The sequence below is a fragment of the Echinops telfairi genome, unplaced genomic scaffold (genome assembly GCF_000313985.2).
Source record: "Echinops telfairi isolate 266 unplaced genomic scaffold, ASM31398v2 ScPeMD7_10;HRSCAF=50, whole genome shotgun sequence".
NCBI classification, from domain to species: Eukaryota; Metazoa; Chordata; class Mammalia; order Afrosoricida; family Tenrecidae; genus Echinops; species Echinops telfairi.
In genome coordinates, this window is record NW_022103907.1 from 5,718,945 (window position 1) to 5,735,738 (window position 16,794).

The 16,794-nt window shown below is 41.0% G+C and overlaps 1 protein-coding gene across 1 annotated transcript in view; it reads left to right on the forward strand.

The window, feature by feature from the left end:
- TTC27 (tetratricopeptide repeat domain 27) overlaps window positions 1–16,794 on the forward strand; it is a 169,439-nt gene that overhangs the window by 12,683 nt on the left and 139,962 nt on the right. Inside the window, exons 4-5 of the mRNA XM_013006843.1 lie at window positions 5,279–5,381; window positions 16,464–16,628. Coding sequence (XP_012862297.1) covers window positions 5,279–5,381; window positions 16,464–16,628 — 268 coding nt within the window. The remainder of the gene's footprint in view (window positions 1–5,278; window positions 5,382–16,463; window positions 16,629–16,794) is intronic.

A 16,794-nucleotide genomic window follows, 5' to 3' on the forward strand; every position in this document is an offset into this window, starting at 1 on the left:
TAAGATTTTTTGTTCTGATGATGCCTTATACCTGATCCCTTCGACACCTCGTGATCGCACAGGCTGGTGTCAGAAGCAGGAAGTCTTTGAAGGATTGTGAGCATAGGTTTACAGTGATCACGGCTGGGCTCAGGAAGAGCTCATGGGTGACAGGCAAGTGTTGGAAGTGAAAGTGGCAGACCAGAGACGAGGAGGCCAGTTGGGGGTGGAGTAGAGAATGAGCTAGAGAAATAGAAGAACGGCAGTACCTGTATAGATATGGGGCGTTGTTGTTAGGTGCCCTCGAGTTGTGTCTGACTCATAGTGACCCTTGAACAAGGATGGAACACTGTCCTCTCAGTTGTTCTGGCTGAGCCCATTGTTGCAGCCGCTGTGCCAGTCCACTCTGTGGAGGGCCTTCCTCTTTGTCTCTGCCCCTCCACTTCACCAGGCAGGATGCCCTCCAGGGACTGGTCTCTCCTGACTAAGTATGTCTACAGGATGTGAGACAGTCTCGCCATCCCTGCCTCTAAGGAGCATTCTGGCTTGCATTTTTTCCAAGAGAGATTTGTTTGGTTTCTTGGCAGTCCACGGCACTTGCAGTATTTTTTTGCCAGCACTGTACTTCAAATGCATCCATTCTTCTTCTGTCTGTCTTATTAATTGTCCACTTGTCCGTGCCCGTGGAGCACTTGAAGATACCATGGCTTCGGTCAGACTTAACTGGCTCCCAGGAAAGCTTTGTTTTTGGGCACTGAAATGAGAATGTCTCACTATTTTTATGTATCATGAAATTTTCTTCTTTTGATTTCCCGCCACCCTTTTATTTAAATATGTAAAAACTATTCTTAGCCTGTGAACTTACATGATTTGACCCAAAGGCTGTGCAACCAAAGCCCAGTGATGCCTAGTGAATTCTGACTCTTAGTGACCCTCTTTGGGGTTTGAACTGTTGCCCTTGCCGTTGGCCGTCTAGCACTTACCTGACTGACCACCAGGGCACCTCATTTGTACATTGGGGCTTCATAAAACTCATGGAAGAATTCTGTTAGGTTTTGATTGTGTTTTTCCACAGCTTTTTGAAACCCCCTGTTGCAGCTTGGGGATGTATATTTCATGTTGCCAGAAGTAGTAAGTCCATAGGTTAAGACAAATTCTACTAAACTGTTGAGTGAAACTTTTTAAAACATGATGTTTCAATGGGTTAAATGTAGCCTTTTGGGTCACCTAAGGTTTATTTTCATAAGCATTTTAATGTTAAATGGTGTCTGATTTTAGAGAAGTTAAGAGCAATTTCTCCATTTGCAACTTTGATGCGAGCCAGGGGTTTAGAATCATCTGTTAGAGAAGCATTTTCTTTTTCCATTTGTGTTTTATTTTGCTTCCCCCTTCCTTGTTTTCAAGTCTGTTTCTGTCGGCATGCAAGTCACCTTTTTTCCTTTTCTAATAGTGCTCAGAGGCAGTATTTTCCTTTAGTTGATCAACTAACTTCACTCAGCGTAAGACCTTCCAAATGCATCCAGGTCATGAAGCGTTGGCAAGCTCATCATTGTTCTTTAGCCAGGTGTGTAGTGATCCATTGTATGTAGTCTTTCCTCCACTGGCAGGCATCGGTGCCATTGCCATCTTGTTGCTGTCATGAACTGTGTTGCAGGACACACGAGTGATGCGTGTATTGCTCGGGTTGAGTCCTGGCTTCCTTCGCCTCTGTCCTGAGCAGATGCTATGCAGGATCATAGAGTATTTCTTTCTCACGTTTGAGGAAGCGCCATCCCGTTTGCCACAGTGGTTGTCAAGTTTTACAGTCCCACCAGCAGCGTGTGGGGGTCTGGAAGCGTTTTTAATAGAAGAGGTTCAAAATGTCTTCGGAGAGACCAGGTTCTGTCTTTGATGGGCTCCTTGAGTGGGCCGAGTGGTTAGGCCCATGGCAGCAAATCCAGCGGTTGGAGGTTCCAAGTTCGTCCCGAGCAGTTCTGCGCTGACATACTTTGCCATGAGTTGGAACTACTTGGCAGCAACTGGAGTCTCTTTGATTTTTTTTTTTTAGCTTGAATAAAAATTTATTCCAAGTTTGTCTGAATTAAATGGTTTTTCAGCCTGACTCGTACTTGGCTTGAAAGAAAGTATCCCCAGGGCACGAAGCTGCCAGATGGCAGTCTTTTCTTTCTGTTGACGTGTTGTCATTAGTGAGTGCGTGGGGCAGTGTTTGCCAGCCGCACTGGAGGAGAACAATTGAACTGTTGGTGTGGATGTCACACTTACGAGCGCTGGAGGGACAAGCCATCTTAACGTCTTGGCAGATACTAAACAACTCGTGTCTTCTGCTTCATATCATGATTTCGCACTGGACATCACCCCGTAGACAGTCTGTGGCGAAATCTTGGAATTGAACTATTATTCTTCTAGTACAGCTTTTCTTCCTTTGGACCCTTAGTACGTAAACTGTTCTTTTAACGGTGGTACTAGAAAAATGGCTCGTGGCTAAATGAGATGATAAAGCCACAGCACATACTTTGATAAATGAAAATAAAATGATAAAACGAAGCAGCACATACTTGTCCAAGTACCTTTTAACCTTTAAAACTAATTTTTGAACACCCTGCCTCTTGAGACATAAACTGAGTCGTTTACTATGATATCCTCGATTCTGTGGGACTCTAAAGAAGAAGATTCCTCTACTCTCTTATCCCCTCATCTGTGAACTCTATAGGCTAGGAGTATATAATGATGAGTAATAAAATACATGATGTTGAGAAAGGAGTCTTGGTTCTGAAATCAAACCAGAGTTTGTCAGCTTAGCCACATAACAGCTGTGTAACCTTATGCTAGTTAATTTCTCTGAGGACCAGTGTCCTTATTTATAAAATGGTGCAAATTGGGACACTCATCGGCCACCTGTGGAATACACTAAGGGCCCCCACCTTGTTGGAGGTAGTTGCCTAGGTGACTTCTCAGTAGTACTGGAATTAGGGGACAGGCTTAAGGAAGGATCTGAAGCAAGGTGTCAAGTTTCCCTTTTGAAGAATGCCACAGTTTTTCTCTTAAGAAGTCTTGACGGGGAGACTGGGTTTACTGCCCTTCTCTCCAAATTCACGACTTAGGGTCAAGTGTTTCTTTATAGATCTGATAAGAGCTCAGCATCTTAGGTGGTATGCTTTCTTAAAAGGACACGCCCTTTGACCAGCTCTCTCTAAATCCCATGTCTAGAAAAGGAAATAGTCCGCTGCCACGCCTGACTCACCGCGGACAGCAGTAAGGGTTTGGGCACTGCAGTGTCGGCTGACTTCATCAGCCACAGCGATAGGGAAAGAGTGAAAGGGAGGCCACATCTCAGGGAATTAAATTAAAAATGATCCGACACTTCCCTTCTGTTAGGTAATTGTCCCTTTCCTTACATGGATTGAGGAAACAGCACACATAATTAGAGAGGATTTTGTCATTGAGTCAAAATTCATCTGAGGTTGAATCACTGTGGTAACAGTTGTCTACACAGTGTAGAATAGGACCAGACTGTTTCAGTACGTAATCAAATATAGAAATTAAGTTCAGGTACTTGATTACTTCTTCTCCCATTAGTAGGTATTGCTTTTTAAAAAAGGAAAATTAATTTCTTACACCTTCATGTAACTCAAGGTAATATATACCTACCCCTCACTTATTGGTCATCTTGTGAGCTGACATTTCACCTTTATAAAAGTAGTAAAGAGCCTAATATCTGACTATCTTGTACACTAATGATGTATGTTTGGCAGTAACAAATCCTCGGTGGGAATCGAGAATAAAACTTGGCTGGACCATGATTCTCAGGGGTTGGGCAGTTATATCTTGATCATTAATTTAGCATTATTTAATGTCATTTGACAGTTCTGTAATGTAATTTTTTGTATTTTGTCATCTGATGTAGTCATCCTCAATTTTTGTATAACGCCAATTTTTTGTATCATGCCAATTTTCCAAAGACATGATCTTTGGAACTTATCACATGAAGTTCAATGTCAATAACTGATGAGTGAGTATATTTATAATAATTTTTATGATTCAGTGTAAGATCATATTTGAAGCTCTAAGGAGCCTTTAAAAAGCATTTAATACTTATCATCACTCACACATGCCCTTAGACATACACAATGCATATAAAAGAGGGGCTAGAACAGTGGTTTTCAACCTTCCTAATGCCACGACTCTTTAATACAGTTCCTCATGTTGTGGTGATCCCCCAACCATAAAATTATTTTCATTGCTACTGCATAACTCTAATTTTTCTACTGTTATGAATCGGGTGACCCCTGTGAAAGGGTGATTCAACCCCCAAAGGGGTCACGACCCACAGGTTGAGAACAGCTGGTCTAGAAGAAGATAAACATTTATTAGGGACTTTCTTGGTCAATGGAGGAGAGATACTTATCCTTCACGCAAATGTTTTCATATATACATATTTTACTCTCCCTCATCTTTAAATTAGACTGCACTGATTAAGTGAGAGAACAAGCAGCCATGATGAAAAGCTTGCGCATTAATCCAGAAAATGCGTACAATTCAGTTTCTACTTTCAAAATTATAGACCAGGTAGATAGAGTTATCTATCAATGTGGTGCTAACTTCTAAGAACAGTGGAAACATTCGGAGGAGCCAGGGAGAAGGATATAGGAAAAGATTTCACACGAAAGACAGGTCGGAGGAAGAGAGATTTTCCCGATTTGGGGGGATATCTAAACCCTAGAATTGTTTTTTCATGACGAAACTTGTGAAACATGCATTGCTTCGAGGAAGATGCAGAAATGAATAAGATATACTTTCTTACCAGTTGAATAAATGGTAAGTAATATGGAAAGCTAAGGCACAAGTACAGTGCCTCTGTTTGCACAGAGATACAAATGACTGGGCATGAAGACCATGGCTGCTTAGCATTCCCAGAGGCCTCCTAGAAGACTTGGTCCTTGGATTATAGTGGGGATGGGGACGGGTGCCACAGCAGAGCAGGGCAGCTTCTACAACAGACGCCTTCAAGGAGACAGCCAGTTAGAAATGGCCACCTTTGGCTAAAAGCCCAGTAGGCTAAAGTTACAGATTTTGAGAAGTAGAGGGATTGTTTCCTTCTGTGGGCTATGTAGACATTGTCTTGGGTGTTACTACTACTCAAGACATCAGAGGATGGGTGAGTTTCCCGAGGAACAAATTTAATTTCATGAATGTGAACACCCCCCCCCCCAGATTAATTTCATTTACAGTTAAAACAATCCACCCACCGGCCCCCAGCATACCCTCCTAATTCAGCTTGCGTGGTGTTGTCCGTCCCTAGAGCGTGCCCTGGTGGACTCTGCGATGTGCGACTGTTCATCAGCAGCTGCTGGAGGAGCGCTCGCCCCAGCTGCTCGCTCTTGCCGAACTCTGTATCGACCAAGGTACGTGGCAGACTTTTGATTGATTTGGGCATTTATTTCCATTCTGATTCCTTTTAGCTTTTCAGTTTTGCCTTTGACAGGTAATAAATAATGACTTTTTGTTTGAGATTATTTTCTCTTTTATTCATTCATTCTTTTTTCCCCTCCTAAATGTTGAATATCATAAGTTATAAGGATATCAGATTGTAGAAATTCTTCTTCTTTTTAATCATTTTATTGGGGCTTGTACAACTGTTATCACAATCCATCCATCCATCCATTGTGTCAAGCACATTTGTACATTTGTTGCCATCATCATTCTCAAAACATTTGCTTTCTACTTGAGCCCTTGGTATCAGCTCCTCATTTTCCCCTTCCCTCCCGGCTCCCTCCTCCTGTAGAAATTCTTTTGATATTTTTAAAAGGCAATTACTTTCATTTATATCTACTTAAAGCATTTTATTCTATGAGGTTACTATGGTTTTATCACTAATTGCTGAAAGATACTTTTTTTGTTGTTGTTTTAATCAAAGGAGACTAATTCAAAATATGTGAGTACTCTTTATGTACTGCTCCTTCCCTCCCAAAAAAAAGAGCCTTAGCTATCTTGAGCTAAATTACCCTCAGAATAAGCATTTATTTACCTTATATTCTGGTGACTTTATGGAGAAAGGGGTTCATATTTGTAACATTAAGATTAAAAAAGTACATTTTGCATCAGATAACTGGTAGGAAGATAGTTTTATATTTTGTTTTATTTTTATTGCAATATATGGTATCTAAACACCTAAAATACAAGTGAAAAAATGACCAGATAATTAAACACACATAATCATATAAATGAATGCCTTTGTTGAAGATGCCTCTCATATTCCTAGAAAAGCATCGTACCCACGAGAGGACCTTGGGCACCTTGCTACTCATCAGGGTACGTGGGCTTTGGGAACAATATCTCTTGCCAAAAGAGCTCAAACAAAACAAAAGCAATATATATATATCTTGTATTGAAGGAATACTTGTATACAAATTAACTTAAAAAAAAAAAAGAACCTGTACTTGGTAATGAGCTTCTGTTGAAAGCGATGAGATTTGATTTAGGTGTGTGATTCCAAAGCCATGCTCCTGTCGCATGCTTAGTCGTGGAAGAAGCTGGCCTCAGCACTGGTCCCTCTATGTAATTCAGTAAAAATGCAGTTACATTACACTGCATAGGATGTTACCCCATTACCTCTGCTGCATTAGACTTCTATGGAAAAGTGGTAAATCGACAAAGCGTGAGGTGTCTTTTTTTTTTTGGTGTCATTTTTTTTAAAGGAAATAAAGCTTGATATAATGATAAGGAAAGTCTGTTTTCTTGCCTTTATCTCATGTAAACCTGCATTTATGGCTACATATTTTTACCCTACCCCAGTGATTACTGTTCTTGATGATGACCCTCAGTTATTTAGAGAAGAAAAATAATCCCCCTGTGTGTCATTTAGGAGACTGCAACTGGAGTATTTTAGAGAATTCTGTCCAAGAGTTACAGTTAGTTCTAAAGCAGAAAGGGTTAGCTGAGCGGCCTGGAAAAGATGGCTCTGAGCGACTCATCCCCAAGGGCTCTCCCTTCTCTTCTGCTCTGATAGCCATTGGCTTTGCTTTGTGACTCAGAATTTTTTTTATGTTGCTGTTCTAGCCTAATCAATGGTATTTTTCATTTTACCTAGTCATAGATTAGTTCATTTTGGCTATGTCCAAATAGGTTTGCAGATAGCCTGAAATTGCAGTATTTCAAAAACAAATTTTTTCCCCCGTGAAAGCATTTCCTTCTGGGATTTGACCCAGATGTTGGCCAAGCTGTTAGTTATAAATGAAATACAATTCAGTGTCCAGAGAAGGTACTTATATTTGAAATGTTGCCCCTTGAAGGTTCATCAAAATGTTGGCAGGATTTTTAAAAATTCAGTCTCTGCAATATAAGTAAAGGATTTTTTTGTTTGATTTTAAATGACTGTGGTCATTTAAAATGCATTGGTTGACATTTGGATCAACTAAGTCATGAATATTTACTTCTGTTGAGAACCTACTAATTTATTAAAATAATAAATAAATGTCTCTTGGATCAATGTACTCTTCTTTGGACTTAAAAATATAGTTATCCAAATTGCAGAACTCTTTGATCGTATTTGTCTCTATTCTTTGTATCTGGTCTGTTCTTCATTCCTATCAGCTTTCCCAAAAGGTCACCTATCTATCCCTCGTTTTCAGTCCTGTAGCTTTCTTCTAGTCCAGGTCTGAATCATTTTTCTAGAAAGGGCCTTTGAGGTCTTCTAGTTCAGCAGAAGTGTTTTTCAAAGCAGTAAGACTCAAAAGTAGTTGCCCAAGAGCCAGAGTAATATACAAGGGGGTTACTCACCAAAAAACCCCAGAATTTTTTTTCAAGATTATGTATTTAAATTTTTTTTACACAACAACCTTGTCACCCTCAAAGTACTTACTTTCCATTACACTTAATATATTTGTCAAATCTGTGATTCCATTCTTGGAAACATTTTTCAAACTCATCTGTTTGGATGGCTGACAGCACCTCCACCGTTTTTTTCCATCACCTCTTCTATGTTGCAAAGCACTGTCCTTTCATGTCCCTCTGCATTCACAGAAACAAAAAGAAGTTGCACTGAGTGAGGTGAGGTGTGTGGAGCAGGAGCGGCATCATGCTGTTTTTTTGCCAAAACTTGGAGCACTGAGATGGCTTCATGAACAGGTGCATTGTTGTGGCGTCAAAACTAGTTCCCCATCTGCCACAAATCAGGCCTTTTTTGTCGCACACTGTTAGGCAGTCTTTTCAGAACCTCTAAATAGAAAGCTTGATTAACAGTCTGACCTGGTGGAATGAACTCCAAATGCACTATCTTCCTCAAAACAAAACAAACAAATGAGTATCATCTTGATCTTTGATTTCACTTGATGAGCTTTTTTGGGGTGAGGTGACGATGGTGTCTTCCACGGTTTGATTGATGTTTAATTTTTTGGTGGTCAGAATTGCACATGTCTCTCAACACCAGTAATGACCTTGGGAAAAAAAGTCTGGGTCACTGCAGATCTGTTCTTTCAAAGCACTGCATGTTTCCACTTGAAGCTCTTTTTCCTGGTCAGTCAGAACCCGAGGGACAAATTTTGCAGTGACCCTTCTCATTCCCAAATCTGTTAACATTTGCTGAACTGAACTCCAAGATAGTCCAGATAACTTCCCCAGGTCTCCCGTGGGCCATCGTGGGTCTTTGAGCACAAGTGCACTGATTTCGCCAACATTTCATCTGTTCGGGAAATTGATGGACGTCCAGAACGAGGTTTGTCATCAACTGACATTTCATCTTTTTTGAAATGAGAAAACCACTCGTATACTTGCGTTTTTTCCCTTAGTGCTCTCCTTGTAAGCTGTGTTCAACATCCGTAACAGTTTCTGTGGCATTTTTCCAGAACAGAAAATAAGATTTCACAGCTGCACGCTGTTCTCTTAAATCAGCCATCATAAAAAACGAGGTTCGAGTGAGATTGCTTTTACAAAAAAATTCACTGTGACTACCGAGAACCTTCCCCTGTGACTCCACTGGGTGCACTAACTCAGAGCAGAGTTGCTTGATACTCTCCTAGCTGGAAAAATGTGTACTATGAAAGCTCCACCCAGCAGAGCGTTTTCCATTTTTGGGGGTGTGGGGGAGTGGCGGGGTACCTCCTCATAGAAGTTCTGACTCCCAAGTCCTGCTCATATTCCTGTCCATTAACGTTTTTGAAGCTGCTCAGTGGAGCAGGACTCAAGTAACTAATAACACTCATGCGTATGTAGTGCTTCCTTGGTAACAGGCTCTGTTCTCAAGATCTTACATGTATTTTTTCTGTGCAACCACTCTGCTGTAGAATTGAAGGGGTCAGATAGGGGAGTTGTATAGTAGATATCCTAGAGTAATTCTCCAGGCTTTTCCTTGACACTCATGACCTTGACAGTGTAGGCCAATTACTTTGTAGAATGCCCCAGACCCTGGGTTTGACTAATGTTTCCTCATTTTAAGTTTCCAGAAGTGATGCTGTAGTCTTTCGTCACATCATGTAAGTTGGTACATGATTTCAGTTCTAGTGCTGATGATGTTAACATTGGCCATTTGATTAAGGTGGGCATACTTTTAACAACAGGTTTTTTTAAGGTATAATAAATTTATAGTAAGGCTCATGATTTAAATGTACAACGTGCTGACTTTTGGCATGTATACACCATGACATCATCTCCACAGTCAAGACAGTTAATGAGACGTAGCAGATTTTGCTCTGTCACCTGTTCTCTGTGGGTCATTCGTCTGCCAAACCAAGTTTTCCCTCCCTGGTTCTGTTGGCTAGCGGTAGCTGTAGGTGACTGTTGAAATTAAAATGAAAAGTTCGTTGTCTCAGTCCCACTAGCCACATTTCAGGTGCTCAAAAGCCACGTGTGGCTAGTGGCTACCAGTTTGAATAGTGCAGCTGCAGCACACTGACATGATTGCTGAAAGCTGTGTTGGCCAGAGATGCTGGGTCTCCCCTTTCGTGTGAACAGCCCTCCAGTAATTTGAGGCTACTGTCTTCATTACTTTGTCATGCATGAAGGCTGCACCTAATTGGTAGGCCCCTCATTGGCCTGGTTTCCCTCTCCTTATATTTCACTATTACCTTCTCTGTGTATTTCTAATACATCACTACTACTGCCACTCTATCGTGGTTCTCTCTTCTGTTTTTGATAAAGGAAAAGAATTATTCCCAGTTTTTTTGTTGGCCTTCTCTTTCTTGCTCAGTTTGCTAAAAAAAAAAATCAAGAAACATTCTTGAATGCTTGCTGTGCTCTAGACAACACTACGCTAGGTGTTGGGGTATCGGTCAGGTCAGTGGGTTAAGAGCTAAAGCTGCAGGTAAAATTAAAGGGCACGAAGAATCGGAAGTGAAGGGGAAGCTGATGCGTTTTCATGTGAGCGGTCAGAGAAGGCTTCACCAACTAGATGGTGCTCTAACTGAATCTTGAAGAATGAGAATTTGTTTAGATGAGGCTTTGGAGAGGACATGTGATAGATGCAGAGACAGGTGTGGAGGCTTGAAATAGCTTTGTGCATCTGGGGAATTTCAGCAGGTGAGTGACTGGAACTGGAGGGCAGGTTAGGTGGTGCGGTTGAGCAAGTAGGCAGATCTAACACCAGGAACATTGGACTTCCATCTTGCAATCGATAGCCATTGAGGCATTTTTTAATGTGGATATTTGCTTACTCAGAGATACTGACTGAACATCCGCTCTGTACCAGGCAGTGTGATAGGTGCTAGGAATACCTGTGGGTCCTTAGTTTTTTGTGACCTTACAGTCTAGAAGTGAGGTGGTAGCCACATTCGACAAGGCTTGTTTGACCCTTGGCTTTACTGGTCACTACTACACAGTTCAGACTCAAACTCACTATTAAACGGTGCTTGAGTTTTATGCACAGCTGTAAATCCTGCTGGCTCTTCTTTAGGGGGAGCAGAGTTCTAAGATATTGGAGGGGAACCTTTTTTTTCGGTCAAGGACCACTCAGCAGAACATATTACAGATTAGAACATCATTAGAGGTCCATACTGGTCAAACATTTAATGAACTGTCACCGCTAATGTGATGGCTGGAATGGCTTTTCCTCGGTGAGGCATGTGATGTTAGCTGGTATTGATGATTTTGTGGGACTCTTGTGGCCCGTGGGCCAGACATTCCCCACCCCTGGTCTCAGAGAATCCAGTGAACTCGCAGATGCTGGTTATAGGACATAGGATGGAAGAGAGAGAGGGAAGTAGCTGGGATGGGAAGAGAAGAAAAGGAGGATGGACAATTGAGCAGGGACAGCAGTGGGAAATGAAACTTGAGAGGTGGAAAGAGAAGAGGAGGACGTTTGTAGAGGAGATGTGTGGATGCTGGTCCTTTCCTGTTGCGACACGGTAGACTACGTGTCTGTTTGGTCTTTGTGTCTGATCCCACTATTGAAGGGTGTACAAAGCCTCTGCTTGTTTGGCACTGTGCTTAAGCAGCTCAGGCTGCATTCAACCCTGACCGTGTAACCCTTCCTTAATCTTGAACCTGGTGAATTCATAATTTTATCAGCCCTTTTACTCCTCTCCCCCCACCAACATGATTTTAATGAATTGTTCTTTTTCAGAGGAGCTCATCCGCATCATCCAGGCCTATTTGATAACCTAAAATACAGCTCAAAAAAGCGGGGGCAAGATACATGTCTAATTGACTTTCTTTAATTGCCAATAATTTTAGGATCTAGGTTTTTCAAAGAAAAAAGGAAACACTCTCAAACGGTAAAAGGTTGATAACAAGTAAAGTGTAGGGAGCTTTCTTTTCCCTGAACCATTTAAGAGTAAGTTGCTGACAGATAGCTAACACTTCAGAGTACTTAAGTATGTTTCCTTCAGAGACATTTCCTTCTACACATAAAATAAAACCATGGAAACTAGGAAATGAGCATTTCTACATATTACAGTCTGATTGCTACCACCCACGATTTGCCAGTTGTACTTTGTAGCAAAATGACAATCCAGTCTAGAATCAGGTGTATTTAATTCTCTCATTTCATATGGAATAATTTTTCAGTTTTTCTTGTTATTTCATGACCTGGACAATATAGGCTTTGTAGGTTGTCCCATATTCTTGGTTTTACTGTTTTTCATGTTTTAAGTTGAGGTTATTTATTTTGGTGGGAATATGTCACAGAAAAGGTACTGTATCCTTGTTGCCGTCTATGGAATTGATATGACCCATGGTTTCCATTTGTCTTGGTAGTAATGTTTATTTTGGCCATTTGACTAGGATATTGCCAGGCAGCGTGCTTCGCTAGAAAGTTATCGATTTCTCCTCTATGATTAATTGGTACATTTGCAGTGAGATGGCCCGAGACCATATAAAAATTCTGTTTCTCACCAAACTTTGAATTTATTTTTTATAAGCTGATATTAGTATGAACTTTTGAATTTTCCTGATTTATTCAGTGGGCTGTAATCTGTTACTTTCGTTTCTTTGACTCCCAAGTAATCGCAGTTTTGGCCAGTGGGAACCCATTTTATCATTGACTTCTGTACCTTTTGACATGTTTTTGACTACTTCTTTATTTTCTGACTGAAGATGTTTTATAAATGATCGATTGCCTTCTCCGGTTCTGGAATCAGTACATTTCGCCTCGGTGATCTGGTTCCCTCCAAGTGGCTGGCAGTTTTGAACTGCTAACCTTTTTGTTAGAAGCATAATATATAATTCTCTATGCTACCAAGGCTCCTTAGGAAATATATGTATATATATATTTATATAAAGGATTCCTGGTAATGTATTGGGTTAAGCATTGATCAGCTAGCTGGTTCAAGCCCACTAGCTTCTTTGTGCAAGATAGATGAGACTATATTGTCCTATATAGATTTAGAAACTCTAGGAAGCAGTTCTACTTTGTTCTATAGGGTCACTGTGAGATTCAAACCAGTGGCAGATAATTGGAACACACACACACGTGCACATCTATATTTCTACTTTTTATCTCCATATTAAAAACCCTGGGTTCACACCAGTACTTTTGTTTTCAATCTAACATAATAGAGTTTATGTATGTAACCAATCTCCAAACCAAGAAAACTGTCTTTAGCCTCAGTTAATGAGACCACCTCTTTACTCTGGCCTGGCCTTGTTGAACTTGCTGGCCAAGTCCCTGGCCAGTTTGAGGCTTCTGCCCCAGTAAGCACTGTAGTCTAGTCTGTTCCCCAGGCCCAGCAGACTCCCAGGATTTTGCAAACAAGCTGGCTGAGTCTTTGATTTGGCTTCCTGTCCCAGAGTTCCCAACCTGGGTAAGAACTCCTGCTCATGCTCTGGGATCTCACCCTGAGGAGCCAAAAACCCACTGCCACTGAGTGTATTCCTACTCATAGTAACCCCATAGATGGTTCCATGACTGTGAACCCTTACAGGAGCAGACAGCCTCATCTTTCTCCCGTGGAGTGGCTGGTGGATTTGAACCACTGACCATGTGATTAGCAGCCCAACTTTTAACAGTCTTACCAGGCCTCCTGTTAGCTGAATTGTTAGGCCAAACCCTAACAATTGTAGGCTTCTTGGTCTAATTTCTGACATTGATCCACAATGCCAATTAAAATTAAAATTTTTGAAGATATATCTTTGATTTCATATTTGAACTGTTGGTTTTCTTAAATTGAAAATCTTTCCCCCATGAATAGCGTATGTACTTATTTGCTTTATTCAAAGCAATACCAATGTTTCCACTAGCAGTAAGGCCACAGAATGAGTTGAAGACTCCCTTGCAGCTCTGGTTGTCCTTGGATCTAGGGCATTATGATGTACACTGTGCTCTAAGTCAAAATGTTACAAGACACTTGAAATAATTCTTTCCCCTGCTGCCAATTTGTTATTAGTTAGGATTATTCTTTTCCATTTGTTTTCAATTTTCTGGAATGCCTGCCCCCTGCCTCCCCGCCATCCTTTCTGATGTACTTTTTTTTTTTTTAACTTAAAAGAAGACCATTAATGATTCATAAGTTAAAACTATACTTATATAACAAAGTCTGTTCAGAGAAGTTTCCTGTGCACATTCTTGTTCCTCTTCTAAAATCTACTCTTTTTCCTTTTGTTATTTTTGTTTTATTGTCTTCTTATTTATTCTTTCAGTGTTTCTTTTTGTATGCTCCCTTCTCTTTCGTGTACAAAGTGTAATAGAATATATACTGCTTGGTGCTTTGCCTTACTTTTCTTACTGCGCTGATGGCACAGTGGTTAAATTCTCACGTGCTTACCAGAAGGTTGGCAGTTCGAGTCTGCCAATTGCTCCACAGGAAGATGTGGCTGAGTGCTTCCATAAAGAGATGCAGCCACAGAAATGGCTGAGGGGACAGTTTTACTTGCCCATCTCTGAAAGTATGGTGTAATAGTTATTTGGCCGTAACCCAGGGGTCTTAGAGTAATAGAGAATTCTTCTGTCCTGTTGCTTCATAAGCTGGCAGCTGGGGCCTTCTATTAGGATCTGGGTCAAGAAACAAGGTGTATAGAATCCATAAATGTAACATCCTATGTATTTTCCTGAAGCCTTAGAGCAGTGGTTCTCAACCTGTGGGTCGTGACCCCTTTGGGGGGTCGGACGACCCTTTCACAGGGGTCACCCGATTCATAACAGTAGCAAAATGACAGTGATGAAGTAGCAAGGAAAATGATTTTATGGTTGGAGGGGGGCACCACAACATGGGGGACTGTATGAAAGGGTCGCAGCATGAGGAAGGTTGAGAACCACTGCCTTAGAGAATCTTTTTTGGGGGATTCTCTTTTTATGTGCTTTTGTTATACATTAAAAATTGGGATGTCTCTAAAGGGAAAACAAACCCCAACATTTCATTTTCTTGTGGACTGTGTTTATCTCTGGTGAATCTCTGATAATTTTCACCCAGGCTCCCATCATCATTTATATGATTTCTTGACGTCTTTGAGGCAGTTTAGTGGTCAAGGAGTCATGGGAGATGGGATCTAGTCCCAAACAGCTGTTAATCCATGGGTGACCATGACCGAGCTCCGAGAAACTGAGCTTCATCAACTACATAATCCAGAAGTTATGCAAACTCAGCCCCACACTCTTCTGAGGGTAGAACACCTGGAAGTCGTGATGCATTTACTTTCTCTCTGGAAATATTTCTTATTATGAAAAATCACTGTGAATAACACGTCATAAGCCCCCGTCAAACCAACCACCGCCATTGAGCTAGTTCAGACTCCTAACAACCATGGTTTCTGAGGCTGTAGATACGTAGACAGCCTCCACTGATGCACTGGAAGCACTGACTTGTGGCAACCAGCTCAACGTTCACCTGGCAAAGCCACCAGGGCTCTACAAAATGGATAGGGCACAGAATAATCAACTCCTGTGTATCACCTTGGCAAAAATTTTCCATCTCCTGTGTCATTTCTGTCACCAGGTCAGTTTGAAGTATTCCTTTTGCCCTGTACTACCTGCTCGTCCTAGTGCTCGTCCACCTCCAGCGTCAGTGAGGTTTTACAGTTTTCTTTCATAGTGCTGTGGTCTCCCTTTGCCCCTCCCAATCGTGCATCCCGTAAACTTGCATGGCCGGTTTCTGCCACCTAAAAAATTGGCTAGAGCTTCCTCAGATCAGTTCCCTATTTGGGGTGTTTCCCAGCCTTGTCTCAAAGTGGCTGCTAGGAGTGGGTGCGCATGATGTTAGTGGGTGGGTCCTCCCAGCTGCTGTGCTGGGCCCTCTCCCCTACTTCTGGACTCATTCTGACTCTCCACATCTGAACTGCTGTCTGGAATTTTGTCATGCCAAATCTGTGCTTGTCTGTATTCGTTGTCCAGTGGCTTAGTTGCTGGGAGCATAAGGGGAGCCTCCACACCCTTTAGATCTACCTCCGGCTGTTAGAAGTTTGATAGGGCCTGCTTGTCCGTTTTCTGCTCGGCTATGCCAAGGCCTCTCCCTGGCCTCAGGCCACCATGTTTGGGTGTGCAGTCCATGAGGTTGCCTGTGTCCAGTGACTAAAACCTGAAACAACTTCTGTCCTCATCAAAACCCACTTGGATCACACAAAAAAAGAAGTTTTGATATGGATTTTGTTGATCCTGTAGGCCACTTTAAATGCTACTGACATCTTTACAGTAATTAAGTCTTCCAATTCAAGAACATGGGTTGTTTTTCCATTTTAGGTCTTTAATTTCTGTTTGCAGTTTTTTATAGTTTTCCATGTGTAGGCTTTTCACCTTCCTGGCTAATTTATTCCTAGATGTTTTATTTTAGATGCAATTGAAAATTCAATTGTTTTCTTAATTTCCTATTGACTATTTCAATGCTAGGGTGCAAAATCACAAGTTTTTTTTTTCTTTTCCCTGTTCTAATCTATTTTATTTTATTCAATTTTAAATTTTATATTGTATAGGAGATTGCATTTTGGATCAACAACTTTGTGTTCAACAGTTACAACTGATTTTTGTGTGTTGATTTGGTACCCTATGGCATTGCTGAATTAATTTATTTAGCTCTGGTAGCTATCCTGTCTCATCATAATTTTTAATGTTTCATGTTTTTCTTTTGCAGTGATGAAACAAGAGAATTTGTTTGTAGGTGACTCAGGTCGATATCTGGCTACTCAGTTCCATCTGGAATGTGCATATATATTTTTATATTATTATGAGTATCAGAAAGCAAAAGATCAATTCAATGTTGCTAAAGACATCACCAAATTACAAATCAATTTAACAGGTAAGGTGCTTTACCTTTAATCAATAATTAATTTTACTTTGTCATAAAACTTGAAGTACATTGGGCGTTTGGTTGCATTGTCTCCTAGAATTTTATTTTGTATATCCCAATCTTTGCTTTCCACCGGTAGACTTAAATCCATGTTATTTGGCTTCTCTACTGTATC